The sequence below is a fragment of the Penicillium riverlandense genome, assembly GCF_028828495.1.
Source record: "Penicillium riverlandense strain IBT 135883 chromosome Unknown utg000006l_segment0_segment0, whole genome shotgun sequence".
Taxonomy (NCBI): Eukaryota; Fungi; Ascomycota; class Eurotiomycetes; order Eurotiales; family Aspergillaceae; genus Penicillium; species Penicillium riverlandense.
This window is the reverse complement of record NW_026643197.1, coordinates 2,864,128-2,883,129: the sequence shown is the minus strand read 5'-3', so window position 1 is coordinate 2,883,129 and position 19,002 is coordinate 2,864,128. Positions and strand designations below refer to the sequence as shown.

At 53.5% G+C, this 19,002-nt stretch overlaps 10 protein-coding genes across 10 annotated transcripts; 5 read left to right on the top strand and 5 right to left on the bottom strand.

The window, feature by feature from the left end:
* Nucleotides 1-306: 306 nt before the first annotated feature.
* N7474_007369 (uncharacterized protein) lies at nt 307-3,732 on the top strand (the record flags this gene model as incomplete). The annotated part of the gene is made up of 2 exons (XM_057198779.1): nt 307-416; nt 480-3,732. The coding sequence occupies 2 exons, from the start codon at nt 307-309 to the stop codon at nt 3,730-3,732; spliced, it is 3,363 nt and encodes a 1,120-aa protein (XP_057052219.1).
* A 681-nt stretch (nt 3,733-4,413) lies between these two features.
* On the bottom strand, nt 4,414-4,985 carry N7474_007368 (SND2/TMEM208 family protein; the record flags this gene model as incomplete). The annotated part of the gene is made up of 2 exons (XM_057198778.1): nt 4,414-4,926; nt 4,977-4,985. 2 exons carry the CDS (start codon nt 4,983-4,985, stop codon nt 4,414-4,416), a joined length of 522 nt encoding a protein of 173 aa, XP_057052218.1.
* A 625-nt stretch (nt 4,986-5,610) lies between these two features.
* On the top strand, nt 5,611-8,172 carry N7474_007367 (anaphase promoting complex subunit bimA; the record flags this gene model as incomplete). The annotated part of the gene is made up of 4 exons (XM_057198777.1): nt 5,611-5,947; nt 6,003-6,176; nt 6,227-8,046; nt 8,101-8,172. 4 exons carry the CDS (start codon nt 5,611-5,613, stop codon nt 8,170-8,172), a joined length of 2,403 nt encoding a protein of 800 aa, XP_057052217.1.
* Nucleotides 8,173-8,776: 604 nt separating this feature from the next.
* On the top strand, nt 8,777-9,710 carry N7474_007366 (1-acylglycerol-3-phosphate O-acyltransferase SLC1; the record flags this gene model as incomplete). The annotated part of the gene is made up of 2 exons (XM_057198776.1): nt 8,777-9,488; nt 9,544-9,710. 2 exons carry the CDS (start codon nt 8,777-8,779, stop codon nt 9,708-9,710), a joined length of 879 nt encoding a protein of 292 aa, XP_057052216.1.
* A 790-nt stretch (nt 9,711-10,500) lies between these two features.
* Nucleotides 10,501-11,245, bottom strand: N7474_007365 (uncharacterized protein; the record flags this gene model as incomplete). Its single annotated transcript, XM_057198775.1, has 2 exons — nt 10,501-10,717; nt 10,767-11,245. Coding segments are annotated over 2 exons (696 nt in total), but the record flags the coding sequence as incomplete, so codon positions are not given.
* A 43-nt stretch (nt 11,246-11,288) lies between these two features.
* N7474_007364 (uncharacterized protein) lies at nt 11,289-11,554 on the bottom strand (the record flags this gene model as incomplete). Its single annotated transcript, XM_057198774.1, has 3 exons — nt 11,289-11,377; nt 11,448-11,491; nt 11,535-11,554. Coding segments are annotated over 3 exons (153 nt in total), but the record flags the coding sequence as incomplete, so codon positions are not given.
* Nucleotides 11,555-12,302: 748 nt separating this feature from the next.
* N7474_007363 (4'-phosphopantetheinyl transferase family protein) lies at nt 12,303-13,550 on the bottom strand (the record flags this gene model as incomplete). The annotated part of the gene is made up of 1 exon (XM_057198773.1): nt 12,303-13,550. The coding sequence occupies one exon, from the start codon at nt 13,548-13,550 to the stop codon at nt 12,303-12,305; it is 1,248 nt and encodes a 415-aa protein (XP_057052213.1).
* A 186-nt stretch (nt 13,551-13,736) lies between these two features.
* On the top strand, nt 13,737-14,581 carry N7474_007362 (pyridoxal 5'-phosphate synthase subunit PdxT; the record flags this gene model as incomplete). Its single annotated transcript, XM_057198772.1, has 2 exons — nt 13,737-13,969; nt 14,023-14,581. The coding sequence occupies 2 exons, from the start codon at nt 13,737-13,739 to the stop codon at nt 14,579-14,581; spliced, it is 792 nt and encodes a 263-aa protein (XP_057052212.1).
* Nucleotides 14,582-14,704: 123 nt separating this feature from the next.
* On the bottom strand, nt 14,705-15,448 carry N7474_007361 (nuclear cap-binding protein subunit CBC2; the record flags this gene model as incomplete). Its single annotated transcript, XM_057198771.1, has 5 exons — nt 14,705-14,834; nt 14,897-15,088; nt 15,142-15,186; nt 15,236-15,324; nt 15,383-15,448. 5 exons carry the CDS (start codon nt 15,446-15,448, stop codon nt 14,705-14,707), a joined length of 522 nt encoding a protein of 173 aa, XP_057052211.1.
* Nucleotides 15,449-15,650: 202 nt separating this feature from the next.
* N7474_007360 (uncharacterized protein) lies at nt 15,651-18,440 on the top strand (the record flags this gene model as incomplete). The annotated part of the gene is made up of 4 exons (XM_057198770.1): nt 15,651-15,938; nt 15,996-18,107; nt 18,159-18,328; nt 18,383-18,440. 4 exons carry the CDS (start codon nt 15,651-15,653, stop codon nt 18,438-18,440), a joined length of 2,628 nt encoding a protein of 875 aa, XP_057052210.1.
* Nucleotides 18,441-19,002: the final 562 nt, after the last annotated feature.

The following is a 19,002-nucleotide window of genomic DNA, read 5'->3' as shown; positions in this document are numbered from 1 at the left end:
AGGCTGACCGCTGGTCGATTCCCTCTCTTTCGTCTACTCTTCACATCTGATCCTCCGACCGACCGCGGCCCGCGCGTGAAGACCAGTGCTAGCGCCCGAACGACGCGAGACATTCCCAATCCTTTCCTTCGACCACCAAAAAAAAAAGGGTTCCCAGCTCCAGCTCTCGCTCACTACATAGCCCAACCCAGTGGGACAAACACTCTCTCTTCCCTGGATGAAACAATAATCTCAGTTTCGCCTGCTCCGACACTCACTGTGCCTGGTTGATCCTGTGAGGTCTGTCTCGACCGCTCAACGGCCATCATGCCAGCAGCAACAGAGAATGGCCATGCGCCAAAGGGCGGGGCCAAGCCCGTACAGAGGATTCAAAGAAGCAAGAGTCCGTTGCGGTGGACGATCGGCCTGGTGGTCCGGTGAGTACCCTGTCTGATCCAGTCCCTATCTGTTCTCTCAAACTGACCGTCGGACTCGACTAGGCTCTGCATCTGGTACACGCTTCTGACCCCATTTCTACGATGCCCCTCAGATCTCTCGCAACTGGACAAGTCGTCGCCTCGAGTCTGCAAGCCCTATTTGATTGCGCGTTCGCAGGTGGAGCCCTATGTCACGCCCTATTACAACACATATGCGGCGCCGTACGTGGACCAGGCATGGCCATACGTGGAAGTGGTCCACGAGCGGGTGTACGTCCCAGCATCGGAGGTGGCCAAGCTGGGCTACGACCGCTACGGCGCGCCGGCTCTGGGACATGTGCAGGCCTTTGGCGCGGAGCAATGGAGAACCCAGGTGATGCCCGTCGTGCGGATGGCTCAGGATAAGGCGGATGGGCTCTACATGGCTCAAGTGGACCCGTATGTCCAGCAGGGTCTGAATGTGGTGTCGCCATACTATCAGAAAGCAAACGCCGCGGCCTCCACCGTTTACTGGGACCACTTCGTGCCCTTCTACACCCAGTCTAAACCCTTCATTGGGAAGACGTACGTCACCGGACAGGATATTCTGGCCACGCATGTGATGCCTGGGGTGCAGTATACCTGGTCGTCGGTGGTCTATTTTGCCAACAGCTCGTTGTGGCCTCATGTCACTGGCCTCTATTCCGAACAGGTTGAGCCCCAACTTGTCAAGATTGGACAGCGTCTGGCGAGCTATCGAGAGGGCAAGAAACTGCGTGCTGTGGTGGAGGACGTGGACAGCAGTTCCTCGGAGCAGCCCGTCTCAACAGTTCCCGTGTCGGAGGAAACGGAACACACCTCGAGCACCACCACCACGACTTCAACAGCCACCCTCGAAGTTCAACCACCGCCTCCCCCAGCCCCGACACTGTCGCCTACTGAGCAAGCACAACAAGACCGCGAGCGAATCGACTCTGATCTTCAACGGTGGCAAGGAAAGTTTGCGGCTGCGGCTGATAAAGGGATTGAGGACCTTGAAGCGCGCATCGACGCAATTGTATCTGCTCTCATTGCGAGCAGCGTGAAAGGTCACGGTGAGAGCCTGTCAACGGCGCTCGAAACCGTCTCCAACGAACGGGTCTCCTCTCTCAAACAGCACATCAATGAGATGGTCGAGTCCTTGCCGGAGGAAGAAGCGCCAGAAGCTGAACAAGCCCTTCTTGAGCAGCTTGTTGGAGATATCCGGCAGTCAGCCATCTCCGTTCGAGATCGCGCCCATGCACTCCGTCAATGGTACCTCGGATTTGATGATGAGCTCATGCGGCGCGTTTCCGCCGCGGTCAATTCCACCTTGGATGTTCTTGACAGCATTCGTGATCTCGGATTGCAGGAAGTCGGAACCCGCTGGGCATGGATGGACAGCGTAACCTACGAGGATTGGACAAAGTACCATGCTCTCAAGGCACAATTGGAGGACTGGCGCAATGAAATCCGCGAGGTTGGCGTCAACCACAAGTCGGTAGCTGAGGCCAAGTCCGTGGCAAACGAGATCCTGGACCATGCCATGGAAATCGCGGAACAGACCGCCAAGGAACTGGTCAGACTCAAGGACGTCGGTCAGTGGAAGATGGCTGCTCGCGAAGTCAGCGACAACTTTGACACGAGGACTGAACCCCCGCCACCGCGACCACAGCCTGTTAAGGAGAACGAAGAAGAGTCTGAAGAGAATGCCGACGGCGACCACGACGACACTTCAGAGTCTCATTCGGATAACACTGCAACTGCTTCTGAAGATGAGGGGGATACTGTGCTCGAGTCAGAGAGCCCCGAACCTACCGCCGACGAAGATGTTTCCGACAACATGGATGAAGCGTCTGACTTCGACATCGAGGAGGAGATTCCGCCTGAGTCCGTCCTGTCTGACGAAGCTGGCGAGCACCACAAAACCTTCTCCAGTGTGCCTTCTTGGGGAGTTGCCGCCGCCGATGTGGGATCTCAACAAGACCCCATTCTGGATGATGACGACCAAGACCGATGGGAAAGCTGGGCCAGCCAAGTTGACGACAAAGCGAGCTCGGCGATTGCACCTTTGGCTCACATCTCGTCCATTGCGTCGTCGCGGTTGAGTGAAGGTCTTAGTTCGGCTTCGATGCATATGGCTCAGTTCCGACAGCCGGCGTCTACAACGGAAGCCGCCGGTGTCTTTCCCCATGTGCTTGACGCCCAGCGCCGCTACTACGAGGCAGTCGGGCTAGCTCATGACCACTATAGTGTCTTCATTTCTACTGCCTCTCAAGCAGTTTATGGCACTCCCACGCCCACTCCTGCCCCCGGATTCCAAGGCATCATTGACGAGGCCGGATCTAGATATGAGCACGCATCCTCGCTGGCCTCTGCCAGTCTTTCCGCTGTCATAGCGTCCGCAAGCTCTCTCATGTCCCAGGCAGACGATAGCAAAGCACGGAGTATCATCAACGAGGGAACCTCTCGGTACAAGGATGCCCTCTCTGCCGCTGAGGCCACGCTGTCAGTGGCTTCTGCGTCTGCCAGCTCCGCCATCTACGGAACTCCGACCGGCACCATGGAGGCGCTTGCCAGCCAAGCGTCCGAGAACTGGGAAAACTTGGTCTCGAAGGCCAGCGAACAAGTCTACGGCACTCCCCCGCCGTATCTCCAGCAGGTGGTGAATGATCGCCTAGTGCAGTTCGAGGCTGTCCAGGAGCTGGTGTCTGAGCTGGTCATTGGCAAGCAACCTTCTTTCACCGAGAGTGTGATGAGCAGGCTGCACGCTGCCTACCAAACGCCTTACCCAGCCGCCGCCGTGTCCTTTGCATCGAGCTACATTTCAGAAGCTTATGATTCTGCGTCTTCGGCCGCTGCTTCTATCGCGAGCGAGGTGCCTACCGTCGAGGATGTCGTTGACAACGTGAATGAGCAAGCCCATGCGGCCGCTGGAGCCATTAGTGCCGGTATCTACGGCACCCCGAAGGGTTCATTCGAGCAGGCCACGGAAGCCGCAGCTGATGCGTACGCCACGGTATCCGCCAGCGCCAGCAGCGCCATCTACGCCCAAGAGCCCGAATACATGCAGATCGCCCGGGACGCGATCAAGAACATCCGACTTAAATATGAAGCCGCCATCTCGGGCGATGAGACCGGAGCAGTCGATGAGCTTTCCTCGGCACTCAAGGACGCGAAGCTCCGGTTGCACGAACTCGCTTCCAGCGCAACTAGTGCCATGTCTGACGCTGCCGAAACGGCCTCTTCGCATGTGGCCGATGTGACCAGTAGCCTCACCGGCGAGGATGCTACCGAAATGGGCAAGGATGAATTGTAATTGGAAATTCAACCTGAACAGATGGGCAAGCCGGCATTTCAACTCTTTTTAATTTCCTGTTTCTTCATTTGTCTTGCCACTCCACCTCACTTGTGTTTTTTAACACGATGCTGCCCTCAGCCCATCTCCCCATCCGTCCACTGTCCCAAGAGAGATTTCAGTCTTGCTACAGGACTAGCTCAGTCGATGGCTCTTCTCTCTCGGGAATGATTTCCCATACAGTTTGACACGGTATCGTGGCCGACTATGTTCATGATTTGCAAGATGCACAGTGATTGTGATTTTCGATCTTTTTTTCTTTTTTTCCCCGGTTTGGTTCTATCTGTGTACTTTCTCATACTCACTTGTCATGTTTCGTTTCTCTCACATGAAATGAGTGTATTTCGGGTTCGGGGTTCTTTTTTCCTGCGGTGGTTGTTTCTGTGAAGTAGGAAGGGACGGTACATAATGAATGAGAATTGGTCCTCTCCGAATGTCTAAATGTGTCCGGAAGAAATTGGGTGTAGTCATGCAGGCTTTGCTCATCCAAAAGATGATCTATAGATATTCAAGGGTCCGCAATTAAATAAGTTCAGGAACTGCGGAATTCTTGTCATACAAATTTTGATGATCACAGGTTGCACAGCATACACTCTCATACTATGATATACCCAGACATCACCCCTCTGTTTACATCCCACTCTACCGCGTCTTATACCGAGGCCCTCTCTTCTCCTTCTTCAACTCTCGCTTGCTCTTCGCCTCCACAGAACCCTCTTGCCCCTCACCACCACCACCAGCCATCCCCGCAAACCCCTGCTTCACGCCCATGAAAGTGGTATACAGCGCATACACCGAGTACAGCGGAATCACCATGGCAAACCACCAGCCCCGATTCCCAAGAATCAGAACCGTGCACATGCAGATCCATGTCCAGTAGACCACATCCCACATGTACTCCGTCAGTCCAGAGGCACCGAGGTCTGCACCAGCGGTGCGCAGAGAACCATCTGCATGGTATCGGGGTCGGCCAATGTAGTCCAGGACAACTTCAAGAGCCAGATTGGGGAGAAGGCCCAGGATCAGGTATGGTTTCAGGGAATAGCGGTTGAAGAACCATAGCGCGAGCAGGAAGAGCGTGTGCAGCACGGCGGAGATGAGGTGGGTTTGAAGGAGCCGCGCCGAATTGCGCGTGGCCAGGGTTTTGGCTGCTTTCTGCCGAGAATTAGCAGGTTCTTTTGCTATGCTTCAAAGCCAATCCATACCTGAGCCATGGTGACAGCGGTTCGTGGTGGACAGTCGTGTAGTTCAAGTTGCTTCCGCTGGTTGCCCTCCACAACACTCACCGCCCGGCAGAACCACCCGCCCTGCCAGCTCCATCCGGAACGAACGCAACCCATCATAATAATACCGACACGCAGTCTATCACCCGCGCCTTCTGCCCTCCAACGCACTGGCAGCAATGTCTCTGGCTGGCTAGGCTAGGCTTGTGTTTTACTGGAGGTTTCTCTTTGTTCTTTTCCCTTCTTCCTCTCGCTCTGAACCCTGTGGGACCCATTATTTCCGGTTCCAGTTTACTTACATTCCTCCGTGACTGTCCCCAGCCCGACCAAGATCGGTGGATCCCCTCCCGTCTGCAGAGTCTTCAGACAAATTCTGGGGAGATATCTCACAGGTGTCTTGTCGGCGTTGATGGATTGTCTGCTTCCGCTGCCCCGATCTCCCCCATCGCGTCGTTGCTTCCTCCCCGCGTGTCGTAGCGCTTCCCAGAAACACGGGCCCTGGAAGCGCTGTCTGGACTGAGCTGTCTTGGACACAGCCTCCCCTCAGCTTATTGTAGCTTCAGGATCACTTTGAACCGTCGTCGCCTCGCGTCTCTCCCCCGCTCCCCGCCCCATCATGGCGCTCGCGACTGGGCACGTTGCCGGCCAGTTGCGGCACCTCATCTACTACCACCTCGACAACAACCTGATCCGAAACGCTCTCTTCCTTGCTGGTCGTCTTCATGCCTACGAACCGCGATCTTTCGAAGCCCAGTACCTCCTTTCCCTCTGTCATCTTCTCGGTGGCGAAGTCAAGGCCGCCTTGGAGTGCAGCCAGAGCTCTGGCTCGCGGGGCCTGCATGCAGGTTGTGCATATGTCTACGCTCAGGCGTGTCTGGATTTGGGGAAACACTTCGACGGCATCACGGCACTGGAACGCAGCAAAAGTCTTTGGGGCTCAAAAAACCACTGGAGTAAGGTTTTGATGTCTTTGTAGCGTCGGCCACTGCTAATACACCATTCAACTAGATAAACACAGTGAAACACACCGACAACATCTACCGGACGCGGCGGCGGTCTTCTGCTTACTTGGAAAGCTATGGCACGCTCATAAAGACTTGAATAAGGCGGTGGATTGCTATGTGGAAGCTCTGAAACTCAATCCGTTCATGTGGGATGCCTTCCTCGGACTGTGTGAAACGGGTGCGTTGACCGATTTTTACCGACCCGATTTTCTGCTAATTAGTTGCCAGGCGTCAATATCCGCGTTCCTAATATCTACAACCTCAGCCCGGAGCTCCTCGCCATTATAGCTTCGTCGTCCCCGGAGGAAAAGGATACCTCGTCGGTGCATCCCGCACCAGGTGAAGGACCGTTTTCTGTGCAAACAGCCAGCAATCCCAGTGCCGATCCATTTATGGTTCCTACATCTCGCGTCGATTCCGAGACCACCTTTGGAAGCTCCGCTCTTTGGGAGAAACTGAATGGCAGCTCGGTTAGTGTTGCAACTGTTGCCCAACCTGCCATTCATGAGGGAGCTCAGACACCCCAGAGCAGTGGATCTGAAGAGTTCCGCATTGCGAATGGAGTCACCGACCCAGAGTCTGCATGGGAGCCCCCACTGGCTCCAGCCAGGAAGAACCGCACTATCCAAACTCTCAACATGGACCATCCCGTAAATCCTCCACCAAAAATGCGGCCCACGGGCATTCGACCACGGCCCAAATCTCAAATTGAATCAGACGACCAACCGACAGAACGTGAACCTCCGCCTGCACCCAGAATTGCAGATCGCAAACGTACCGTCTCTGGCCAGGTGGCTCACCCTCAGGCTCAACAACCAACGGAACCAGGAGCTCCGCAACGCCGGAGCGTGCGATTGTTCAATCAAATCAAGCCTACCACGAGCAAACTCTCCAATACAACACTAACCGGAAGGGATGGACGGGAAATGAAAAAGATTCGGGGTATCAGCTCAAGGAGCCGTCCTGGAACCACTTCGACTGTTGGCCGCGTCGTGAGCGGCAACCGGAAACCCATGGAGGCCACAGATGCCGATGGCAAGGACAATCGCCTGACGTCGGTGCCACCCGTCCCACCTTTGCCCAGGAATCCCGAGAAGTCCAAGGATATTGAGGCCTTGAATTGGCTTCTGGGGCTTTTTAACAAACTCGCCTCTGGCTATTTCGCTTTGAGCCGGTACAAGTGCCCAGACGCGATCCAGCACTTTAGTTCGCTCTCCCAGGGTCAACGTGAAACGCCTTGGGTTTTGTCTCAGCTTGGTCGAGCGTACTTTGAGCAGGCCATGTATGCAGAGGCTGCCAAGTATTTCTCTCGGGTCCAGATTGTGGCGCCCTCCCGGCACGAGGACATGGAGATCTATTCGACTGTTCTGTGGCATCTGAAAAGCGATGTCGAGCTGGCTTACTTGGCGCATCAGTTGCTTGAGTCTGACCGGCTGTCACCGCAAGCGTGGTGCGCCATCGGCAATTCATTCTCCCACCAGCGGGATCACGACCAGGCTCTGAAATGTTTCAAGCGGGCAACGATGCTAGACCCGGAGTTCGCCTATGCGTTCACTCTCCAAGGACACGAGTATGTTGCCAATGAAGAATACGACAAGGCTCTTGATGCCTACCGGCACGGAATCAACGTGGATAGCCGGCACTACAACGCATGGTACGGACTTGGTACGGTGTACGACAAGATGGGCAAGCTTGACTTTGCCGAGCAACATTTCCGCAACGCTGCCAGCATCAACCCGACAAACGCAGTGCTCATCTGCTGCATCGGGTTGGTTCTCGAGAAGATGAGTAACTCGCAAGGCGCCCTGATCCACTACAGTCGGGCGTGCTCACTCGCACCGCAGTCGGTGTTGGCTCGGTTCCGCAAAGCCCGCGTACTCATGAAGCTGCAAGAGTACAAGTATGCTCTGCAGGAGTTGACGATCCTCAAAGATATCGCGCCCGACGAGGCGAACGTGCATTACCTGCTCGGCAAACTGTACAAAATGCTCAAGGACAAGGCCAATGCAATCAAGCACTTCACGACGGCCATGAATTTGGATCCGAAGGTATTTTGCTGTTTCTTCGGTTGTTTCCTTCTCGCTAACTCCCCTTCTCAACAGGCTCAACAGTATATTAAAGACGCAATGGAATCCTTGGAGGATGAAGAGATGGAAGATGACGACATGGCTTAGACCCCATGCCTCTGTCCTTTTTGTTCTTTCTGTTTTGTTTCCCCGGCTCACCATACCCTGGCGTTTCGGTTGCACATCAGCATTGCTGGGAGTTGTCTTTGTTTTTTTGTTTCTTTTTTTTTTTTTTTTTTTTCGTCTCTTCCTTGGAAAATCCAGTCTGCATCGGCACAGAGGGTGTTGAGCTTTGTACATTAGCGTGGGCGTGCTTACACATGATGACGAGGGACTGCCTTGGGCATATAGCATAATCGGTCATTCTTACCCCCCTGTTTCTATACTTCAGGTGACGGCATCAGCTGATGGCGGTGGGTCGGGGCAGAAAAAAGCCACCGGCTTCATCCCCCGAACATCTCCCACATTTGCCGCGAACTCCATATCCCCTCTAGTCCTGGTCATATCCGTGTCTTCTTGAGTGGTTTGCACTTTGTGGTTTCCGCTTATCTTGTTTTTCTCTGCTGAGTTGCTCCATAGACTCGGCAACAACTATTTCCCTCCACGGAGAATTCGAGTATGAACCCCACGCACGCCCTACCAGGATATGTTTATTTCCCAGACTGACCACCGACCTACCTTCAGGACAGCACAGTCGCAAGTTCCCACCACCATGTCAATCTGCTCGTATATCCTACGAGGCATCGGCTCATTCATAGTCGTGACCCTCTCTCTCTTCGCGCTGGGCCAAAAAGTGCCCAAAGCCGCCTTCCTCGCCCGCTGTCTAGCCGCCTACGGCTCCCTCCTCCTATGCGCTACGTACGGCGTACTCGCCTCGATCGTCCTCCGTCTGGTCGGCTACGGCCGCGTCTCACAATGGGCCACGGCGCGCAGCTTCAAGTTCGTCATGCGGTACACGACCGGCGTGAAGTTTGAGATCGTCGAAGGCCAGGAACACCTCTCTACCCGCCCGGCCGTCTTCCTTGGAAACCACCAGTCGGAACTGGACGTGCTAATGCTCGGATACATCTTCCCGCCGTATTGCAGCGTGACAGCCAAGAAATCGCTGAAGAATATCCCCTTTCTCGGCTGGTTCATGACTCTCTCGCGGACGGTGTTTATTGATCGCGCGAACCGCGAAACGGCTATGAAGGCTTTTGACGGCGCCGTCGAGGAGATGAACACGCATCGCCAGAGCGTGTTTATTTTCCCCGAGGGAACGCGGAGCTATTCTGACGAGCCGACGCTGCTGCCCTTTAAGAAGGGCGCGTTTCATCTGGCGGTCAAGGCCGGCGTGCCCATCGTGCCGATTGTGACGGAGAACTACGCGCATGTGCTGTCACCCCGGGCGGGGCGGTTCCAGGCGGGGACGATCAAGATCAAAGGTGAGTCGTGTTTGAATATGCCTGCCAGGTTTACCGCTAATCCGACCATTATTAGTTCTGCCTCCTATCCAGACCCAGGATCTCACCACGGCCGATGTCGATAGCTTGACCCTATCGACACGCGAGTCCATGCTCAAAACCCTGGTGGAAATGGCCCACGCCAACAAGGAGAAGACCAATACCGCTAACGGCGCGGCCGTCTCTACCGCTGTTGAAATCTAATCCGCGAGGGCAGCACTATCGCGATCCACACATGAAAAGGAGAGGAACTCCTATTGTCCTGTCTTCTATGGAACAGCAGTATCCGTCTACCTGCTGGACTATATCTGCAAAGCGCTATCTCGTACAGCAGCTCCGGAACCGAGGTCGCATTCCACTCGTCAATCAGGAAAACAACACGCCATCCCCCCTCCTTCCCATCTCGGTATATATATTCCCTCTATCCTTCCCTGCCACTGGACCGGACGATCCAGTATTATTCCATATTTTCCTACCTACCTTATCCTACTGGAAGAGGCATACCCTACCCAACACTTGTCTTCCCAACTTTCCTCAAGATTCCCAGTTCTCAATGCTTTCATTCGCTACTCCGGATTGTATATATTTTAGCCGGTAAATACGATTTACACCACATCGCTAGATGCCATTTGGCGCCCTTTTTACCAGGATCTTAGCTATCTACACATCGTGTGATACGACGGAACTGTGAGAGGGCATATGCGTAGATTGGAAGGGGGAATAGTTAACTAGGAACACGTTCCAACATTTGCTGCGAGTATAACGGAGGATGGTTAACAGCGTGGTGAATTGTAGCCCCAGATGTAGGTCAAAAAGGCGGTAAGCTCCCGACTGTTCAGTTTCCCTGGTATTGGTATAATTCAAGGAACGTTCATGGACACAACACTAAATCAAGAGATTCATTATCTTCAAACGCCCGTTCTCCCCATTTTTAGGACGCCGTCAACGAACCCACCCTTCATCGTACGTTACCCTCACATATGGTGAATGAACGCTATTGGCCAGCCGACGGATCAGATGAAACTGTCGAGCCTGGGCGCGCAGGTCTCCTCGGCTGCCGTTGCATTAATTCGCTTTCTTCAAAGGCGTTAGACGATGATTGGGATCTTTTTTGTTGACGACCGGACGACGGTTGTTCTCGATGATGAGTGGCGAGAGCTGTGAGGGCCGGAAGACAGGCACAGATCAGCCCAATGCCCAATTCTGCGTTTCTGTGCAGAGCTTAGCTTCAACCCAACAGGAAGCGATGTCGTAGCTTACCCTGTCAGTATTGATCTTAAAAACACCACCGTATTATGGCGGTTTTCTCTCTCGTGCACCCCAATCACAAGCCGGAAGAGAGCGAACCCAACTGCCACACCTCCAAGCCCAAGAATGCATATCACTCGGAGCTTTTTCCGGGCTGGCATTTGCAGTGACCAGGTCAAAGCCACAGGAGATGCGAGAATTGCAGCGTCTGTCACAAAGCTGACGGCCGAATCAGCGATGATAAGGCTAGACAGTCTCAGGCAACTCCCATTGGTTCTTTCGGCCAAATCCCAATAAGCTGAGACCGGATGGCAGATGAAGATCTTGACAAACATAATGATAAAGTAGTAGCAGATAACCAAACCAAGAAGACAGTACAGCGCAATCAATCCAGAGTAGATGGGATGGAAGACCCTTATTAAGATATAGATCAGACTGGTTTTAACGAAGAGCGCAGTTGGTGAATACAGCACTGTGCCAACGTAGGCGATCTGGAGACACGTTAGTGCTACCAACATCTTATAAATTCAATGGTTAGAGATTGATTTTTCTTGCCTTGAGGCATTGTTCGAAGTCATGGAGACTTAGTTCAGCGACTGGCTTGGATCCCCCAGCGAACCCATCTGCGAGTTATAGAAAGATTAGCGCGATGCTTTATATTTTGAGAAAAGCACAATTAGATCAAAAACGTACATATTAAAGCGGTGGTGCAATACCCCATGAATAATGCCTTGGGACTGTTAGTTGATCATATCTGGTCTTGAGCACATTGCGCCATACCCATCCAAGAAAACAAGAGACTATAAAAATCAGTAAACATTAAAGTTGTTTTTTTCAGTCGCTTTCATACCATCATCGATACCCAGCACCCGTGTGATTCTCCATCGAACGAATATTCGGACAAACACTAAAGGCGTCACAATAATGAAACAGAGGATCTGGGTGGCATAGTTGACCAAGAACAGAGGATTACCACTGCTGATGGTAACTGACATAGGCAGTAGTGCGCTAGAGCGTTGCAAACGTGATGATCCTCGAGTTTCTGATCGGAATCGAGTCGAGGTTTCGCGACTCGTAGTTAGTTGACATTGTCTTTTGTAGAGCTTAGTCATTTACGGGGTCATTGCCACCGTTGACGTCGACGTAAAAATGTACCGCGGGTTGCCGCGCCATATGTGATCATTTAAGAAGAAGATCATAACTTTAAATATGTTCACTTTAATGAAGGCTTTCTAGGTATTTCGCGACTTTGGGGAACCTGGTCTCGTCTCTGTTCTTGAACGGTAATGATTTGAAAGTAACTGTAGAAGCTCAAAGAGAACACCTCCGGGGCTTAAAGTTTGTGAATGAAAAGAGGATCTTATAGTTTTCAGGTAAAATGGGTGCTGGTCAGTTTCGAGATAGTTCTAGAAAAAATGGGGGGTTTCACTAGGAAGGTCCGACAGCGAGGGTGAAAGTCACAGGCCTTATTCATGGGGTATTGCACTAACGCTCTGATATAAATGAATCTGAGATAAATCCGAGATAAATCCAAGCACGCAGTCCGGTCTATAAAGCAAAGGAACTAGAATGTCCACAGCGTCCCTCTGCGCAGGACCGGATATCACGCTCAATATCCACCTCCTGTACAGGCAGCCATGAATCCCTCAGAATACGTCCCTCATGCCAAGGATCAGCATCACCAATCTTCCTCGTCGCAGACACCTCAATCGGATCTAGTCTCACGCCCTCTTCTTTTAAAAGAACAGGCTGCTCATTTTCGGGTTCTGCGGATGCAGGTATAGGTCCGATGTGGGCCCCGCGACCTATTGTTGCGACGATATAGTCTTCTTCAAACGCGAGTAACTGAATGCGGACATCTGTGACTGGTTTGCCGTGCAAAGAAACCTTCGTGGATGTGTAGGGCTGGCTCCAACGGTTACCCGATAACTTTGTAGTGGTAGATGTATCATGTCCAGAGTGTAAAACTGGGACTGGAACTGGATCTGGAGGAATAACATCACTAAACTCCAACTCGCGCAAATGAGGAAATAGAAGCGCATCGCCGGTCATTTTGACGAAAGCCTCTTTCAAAGCCCAGAAGGAGTAGAAGAGCCTCAGGCCGTATTGGGCGAGGCTCTGCTCCGTCGACGAATCAATCGTCAGGCCGCAGTTGAGAGATTTCGCTTTTTCGAGTGTCAGGCGGGGGTTTTTCATCATTTGCACTTCGGTCGTTGTGAAGACTTCTGCGAAGATTTCTACGAACTCTGACAGGTCGTGCAGGGTTTTGGGGCTCCTGTTTCGGCGACGGGGATCGTTGGTGCATGTGATGTCGATTCCAATCTGGGGTTTGGGTTGAGGGTGAGGGAGAGGTTGATAAGTTGACGCCGATGATCCATGTAGATGCGGAGGGGCGTTATCACTGTTGTAAACGATAGTCCCCGCCAGAATCGTCAACGAAGCGTGATGGCTGACATTAAACTCGACTTCCTTGACAAGCGGACCGAGAAGTTTCGCATGGAAACAAGGACGATTCTCAGGAAGGGGTGTCCTATGAATGACGACTTTGTTCCAGGGGAGATGAGTTGCCCGGTGGATGATATAGTACTTGAGGAGCTGGGAGGCCAGCGACATCTGTTTGTCGGGCCACTGGATGTACTTTGTCACGGAGTCTTGGTCGTCCTGGCGGAGGGTTTCGAGGAGTGGAAGGGTTTGGTGGGGGAAGGAGCGGGTGTCGATGTACCACCGAACTAGGGTGGGGTATCCCAGTAGAGGAGGATGTAGCTCGTCCTCGGTACCTCTCTCTTTGGTGTCCATGTTTGCATTCTTATACTGGAACACCACAAGGCCGTCAACCGGTGAATGCCTTATCGCACTGCCTATCTACACGTGCCTTGAATCTGCCGGGCGGTGAGCTTCTCCTCGGAAAGTTAAACATCACATGACCTATAGATAAAAAAGAGTCATCGCGCACTGCAGACATCGTTCTTGCTACGTAATGCAATGAGCATCACAGTCGGAGTCCTCGCCTTGCAGGGCGCATTCTACGAGCATGTCCAGCTGCTGAAAAAGGCAGCCGAGCAAATCCCGTCGTCCAAATGGGAGTTCATTGAAGTGCGCACGCCCCCCGAGCTGCAACGATGCGAGGCGCTGGTGCTCCCTGGAGGTGAGAGCACCACCATGTCTCTGGTGGCGGCGCGGTCGAATCTCTTGGAGCCATTGAGAGACTTTGTCAAGTGAGTCGCTTTCGCTGTTTTACTTCAGAGTAGTGTCTAATATGTGTTTGCAGGGTGTACCGCAAGCCCACCTGGGGGACCTGCGCCGGGCTGATCCTCCTGGCCGAGTCGGCCAACCGCACCAAGAAAGGCGGCCAAGAATTGATCGGAGGGCTGGATGTGCGAGTGAACCGCAATCACTTCGGCCGACAGACTGAAAGTTTCCAGGCCCCGCTGGACCTACCTTTCCTGGGCGCGGACGCTGCGCCTTTCCCCGCTGTGTTTATTCGTGCCCCCGTGGTGGAGAGGATTCTGCCCAGCCATGAAGGCATCCAAGTTGAAGAGGAGAAGCGGGAAGAGACTATCGTGGCTCCGTCCAGACAGGCCAAGGACTCGGTTGCTCAAGCAGCAACGGCCGAACACGTCGAGGTGCTCGCCACCTTGTCTGGACAAGCAGCCCGCGTCGCCACGCAGGGTCGAGATGTCAACCCAGACACGGAAATCGGCGATGTCGTGGCAGTACGCCAGGGCAATGTGTTGGGCACCAGCTTCCACCCAGAGTTGACCGGCGACGCCAGAATCCATGCGTGGTGGCTGCGCCAGGTGCAAGCAGCCGTGCAACAGAGACAATAGAACTCGATAGATCATTGTAAATAGCGGGATTTTATGGTAAATAGAGATGAATTGCATGTTGATTTTCGCAATTATAAGTTCACAACAAAACGCCGTGTCTGCGCCGACCCCCAAACCAGCACCCTACCTCCCCATACCATACTCCTCTTCCTCGCGCCGGCGCTGCTCATCGTAGGCTCGGCCGTATCCACCACGGCCGGGGTCGTATTCCTCGCGGTACTCGTCGCGAACCTGGCCGCCCGACTTGCCGCGACTGCCATCATGTCAGACAATGAGACGTGAAATTGAAAAAAAAAAAAAAAAACCAAAACTTACCCGTATTGCCGCCCTTCCTCAAAACCAGGATCCAAATCTGCGCGGATAATCCGCTCATCCAGCTTAGTCCCGCCAATGTACTTCAGACAATCCAGCGCATCCTGGTGGGTGTAGTATTCGACGAAGCAGAACCCGCACGGCGTCTTGTTAAACCGATCGAGTCCCATCACCAACCGCTTGATCTCGCCGCATCTGAAGAACTGATTAGCACAGCGCCGGTTGGTTGGGAATGGCGCAATCCTTACTTGGCAAAGAGCTCGTGGATCTGTTCCTCGGTGGTGTAGAACGACCTAGATCCGTTAGTCTCTACCTTTTTGGCGATGCAATCATCAGACATACAGGTTGCCGACGTAGAGGGTAGTCGCATTTCTCAGCTTGTCCACCGGGTCGTGCTGGCGCTGTTCCTCTTCGTGTCGGCGTCTCTTATTCTGTCGCGGCAATTCCATTAGCGCAAGTCAACTAATCAAAGTGAGGGCATCTACTCACCTTTCCAACATAGTAGGCACTCGGCCGATCCAGCCGGTCGACTGTGTTGACCGCCAGCAAGCTCATGGTGGAAGTTGTGGTGGTTGACGAAGTCAGGCGGCAGAACGGAAGGGAGCTTTCTTTTTAGTGTTAGCGCGCCAATCCACTTTGGTTACTTTCTTCCGCCTGGCTTCTTTCCACCCAACAACTACGACTACGACAACTATGTTCTGAGCCTGACTCGGGACAATCTTATATTCCTCTCATCGGTGTTCCTTGCTCCTGCTTCATGCCCAAGGTCACGAGTTACGCGCCCGCCTGGCTGTGCCGGCCGTCGCCTGGCGCCAGCCTGTTCACCAGCAGCTCGGTCAAGAGCCCGGCTCAAGCTCTACAGGTGGTCAAGCCTGCGGTGGCAGATGGTCCGACACGAACGATCGCGAAACGAGGCAACGAAGTGTTTGTGGTGGTCGACAATGAGATCCGCTGGTCGAACCTGGCGCGGTTGAAGGACCAATGGCAGCACCAGACGCGACAGAAGAGCGCAGCAGAGAAGAATGCCGACGCCGCACCCTACAGGGTGAGTATCTTGTCTACGTAGAAGTAATGCGACTCGCTGGCTGACAACAGTGTACAGGTTCTAGCAGTGCCTGTCTACGGCCACATCAAGCAGCTAATTCCTTCTCCGAACGGTGCCTTTCTCGCAGTGGTCACCGAGCACACCGTCCATATTTCCGTTTTGCCCGACTCCTCGCATCTCTCGTCAATAGACATTGCGCCGATCCGGTTGAAGACGTATCAACTGGGTCCCACCACCCATGTCATCCCCGAAGCTCCCGTGGTGTCGGCGATCTGGCACCCCCTCGGTCTACACAGCAATGTTGGAGGATGCATCATCACGGTGACGGCAGATGCTGCCGTGCGCGTGTGGGAGCTGGACCGCAATAACCACTGGTCTTTCGATCAACCTACCCTAGCAGTTGACTTGCGCAAACTGGTAGATGGGACCTCATCTGATCAGGACTTTGCGCCTTCTGGGTTTGGCAAGAACAAAGGGTTCTCTGCTGACATTATTGATATGGAGGTTGCGTCCGCTTGTTTTGCGGGCAATGGGAACGACAAGGAGGATGCTTGGGCGCCTATGACTCTGTGGGTGGCCATGCGGCCGGGCGATCTCTACGCGCTGTGCCCTCTGCTGCCGTCCAAGTGGCAAGCTCCTTCCGCCACCATCCCATCTCTCTCTGCTGCCATTGTGCCAAAACTGGCTGCCCTCGAGGAGGGCCCCGAGGATGTGGAGGAGCAGTTGATTGCATGTCGGCAACAATATGAATGGCTACAGGAGATCGACGATCAAGAATCCTTGAATCCGATTTCTGCTGGGCCGGGGACTATCCAGGGGGCGGATGTCTTCACCCGTCCGATGAATCCAAGTGCCATTCCGCGGTTGCAAGGACCTTTCCGTTTCGATACAGGGGACGAGGTCGACGATCTCGATCTCTGTGATATTCTTGTCATTGCTGCCAGACTGAATGTCGACGACCTTATGATGGGTGAGGATGAGGAGTTGACAGTCGAAGCAAATGATCAAGACAAGCTCTCGGCGACGACTATTTGTCTTTCCAGTGGTAGTGGACGTGTCCATATCTGTCTGGAGCTCGACGGCGTTGAAGGCCAGTGGCTTCCCAAGGCTAAGAAGAACGCATTCCGGGCGCCTCTGTCCGAGCCTTCTGATCTGGTCTTGGTGGAATCTTTGGATACGGTCCAAGGGAATTCGAACACCTGGCCCACTTTCACCCGCGACGCTCACTCTCGCTACTCTTTCTTCGTCACGACTGCGACCAATGTGGTGTCTTTCTCTCTGTCCTCTTGGGTGCAGAGGCTCGAAACCGAGTTGCAGGCGGAGGACCCGGCGGGCTCAGCTTTCCGGTTGCAGGTTCTTTGTGATGGGACTGTGGCCCAAAGACAGCGGATCTTGCGCGTCTTGGAAACCGACATCGTCTCTCCGCAAGACCATCTTGCCGCATCCCTGGTCTTCTACGATTTCGATCTCGGCTATCTACTGATCACCCACCATCCATCGCAGGTGTATGCTGCTGCCATGGATGCCCCGGAGGATTATTTGGTCGTGGAAAATCGCCTCTACGACTATAAGCCGCTGCTACCGCACTCACCGGCTGTAGCTCCGCAACGGCCACCGTACCAGGTGCCTGCTGTTCTGTACGCACAGTCTCCGCTGGAAGCCTTCATCGAAAAAAACGTCCCGCACCGCCAGCGTCATACTCTCAAAGAACAAGTCCGTCTCTCTCCGGCGACACTGGACCTTGTCGCGGCCGCGCATCGGTTACTGTCAGCCCACACCAACGCCCTGGAACGAGCTGCGTCGGATCTGTTCCGTCGTTGCGAGCGACTACAGGGAGAAATGCACGACCAGCTGAAGCAGTTGTCCGATGTGGCCGAGCGTATCAAGAGTGTCACGAGCGAGGTCGGCGAAGACGGGCGACACAAAGAAGGAACCCGGAATGGAGAGGCGCTCGATAGGCGTTTGCAGGCTGCGAAGGACAAGCAGAGCGACCTGATACAGCGCTACGATAGGCTGCGAAAGAAGGTTCTGAATTCCGGTGGCCGCCCTCTAAGCGAGAAGGAGAAGTCGTGGATCGCAGAAGTGGAAACTTTGTCTCAATCATTCGCCGACGAAGAGCCAGAAGACGAGAAAGACCAAGAGCAACACCTGGCACATCGCCTGCAAACTGTATGTCCCCTTCCCCCTTTTACTTTGGGGCCAGACTAATCTTATGCACAGGTTAAACAACTTGCCGTCGACCTAGTGGCTACAACAAAGGCCGTCTTAGCCAAGGCACCCTCTCCTGCTGAGCCCGGAAGCCCATCTTCCCCCGGCGGCACGCAACCCAAGGTCCCGCAGCGTCTTCAACGGGCCAGAGTTGCTGATGCGATGAGAATGGTTGAGCGAGAGTAAGTTGTAGTCATGTCTCCTCGGATCAGTTCGTGTTCTAACTAGATTCCTAGGTCTGCTGTTATTGACGCCATCACGGCGCGCTTGGAACGACTCAACACTAGTTTTTAACGCCCTTTGGAATAGAAGTGGTCGACTGTGCTCGAAATGCGGCGTCGAAGGACCGAGGGTTGAACCTGAAACCGGACACCGTCGTACTCAGAGAACGTGCAACTGTCTCGAGTTTCTCCATCTCATCAAGGACGAATTGGACACCGAAAAGATAAAGCATTTGGAGCTTCCGATTATTGGAGTTTGATTTAATGGGTTCGGTGCGGTGTGTACAATTATGTGGCTTTGAGATAGTTAGCTACAGAGGAATGAATACTCAGGAGAACAAGACATACCAACCAGGATACCATTTAATCACTAGTTATTGCACGCCGCCAAAACAACCATAAGTTCTCCCCGCCCTCTCTTCGGCCTCACTCTGCGACTCTTCTTTGTTGTCCTCCGCCATCTTGGATTTTAACCCCTGCTCCTCGGGACCAAGATACTCACCAGTCATATCTAATTTTTCAAGAATTGCATTAGTATTTCCCCAAAATCAAGTACTGTGTGAAAGCCAAAGAAGAACGAGGATGGTCCACTCACCCTCAAGCAAATACCAATCCGTCCTCCGCTTCCTCGCGCG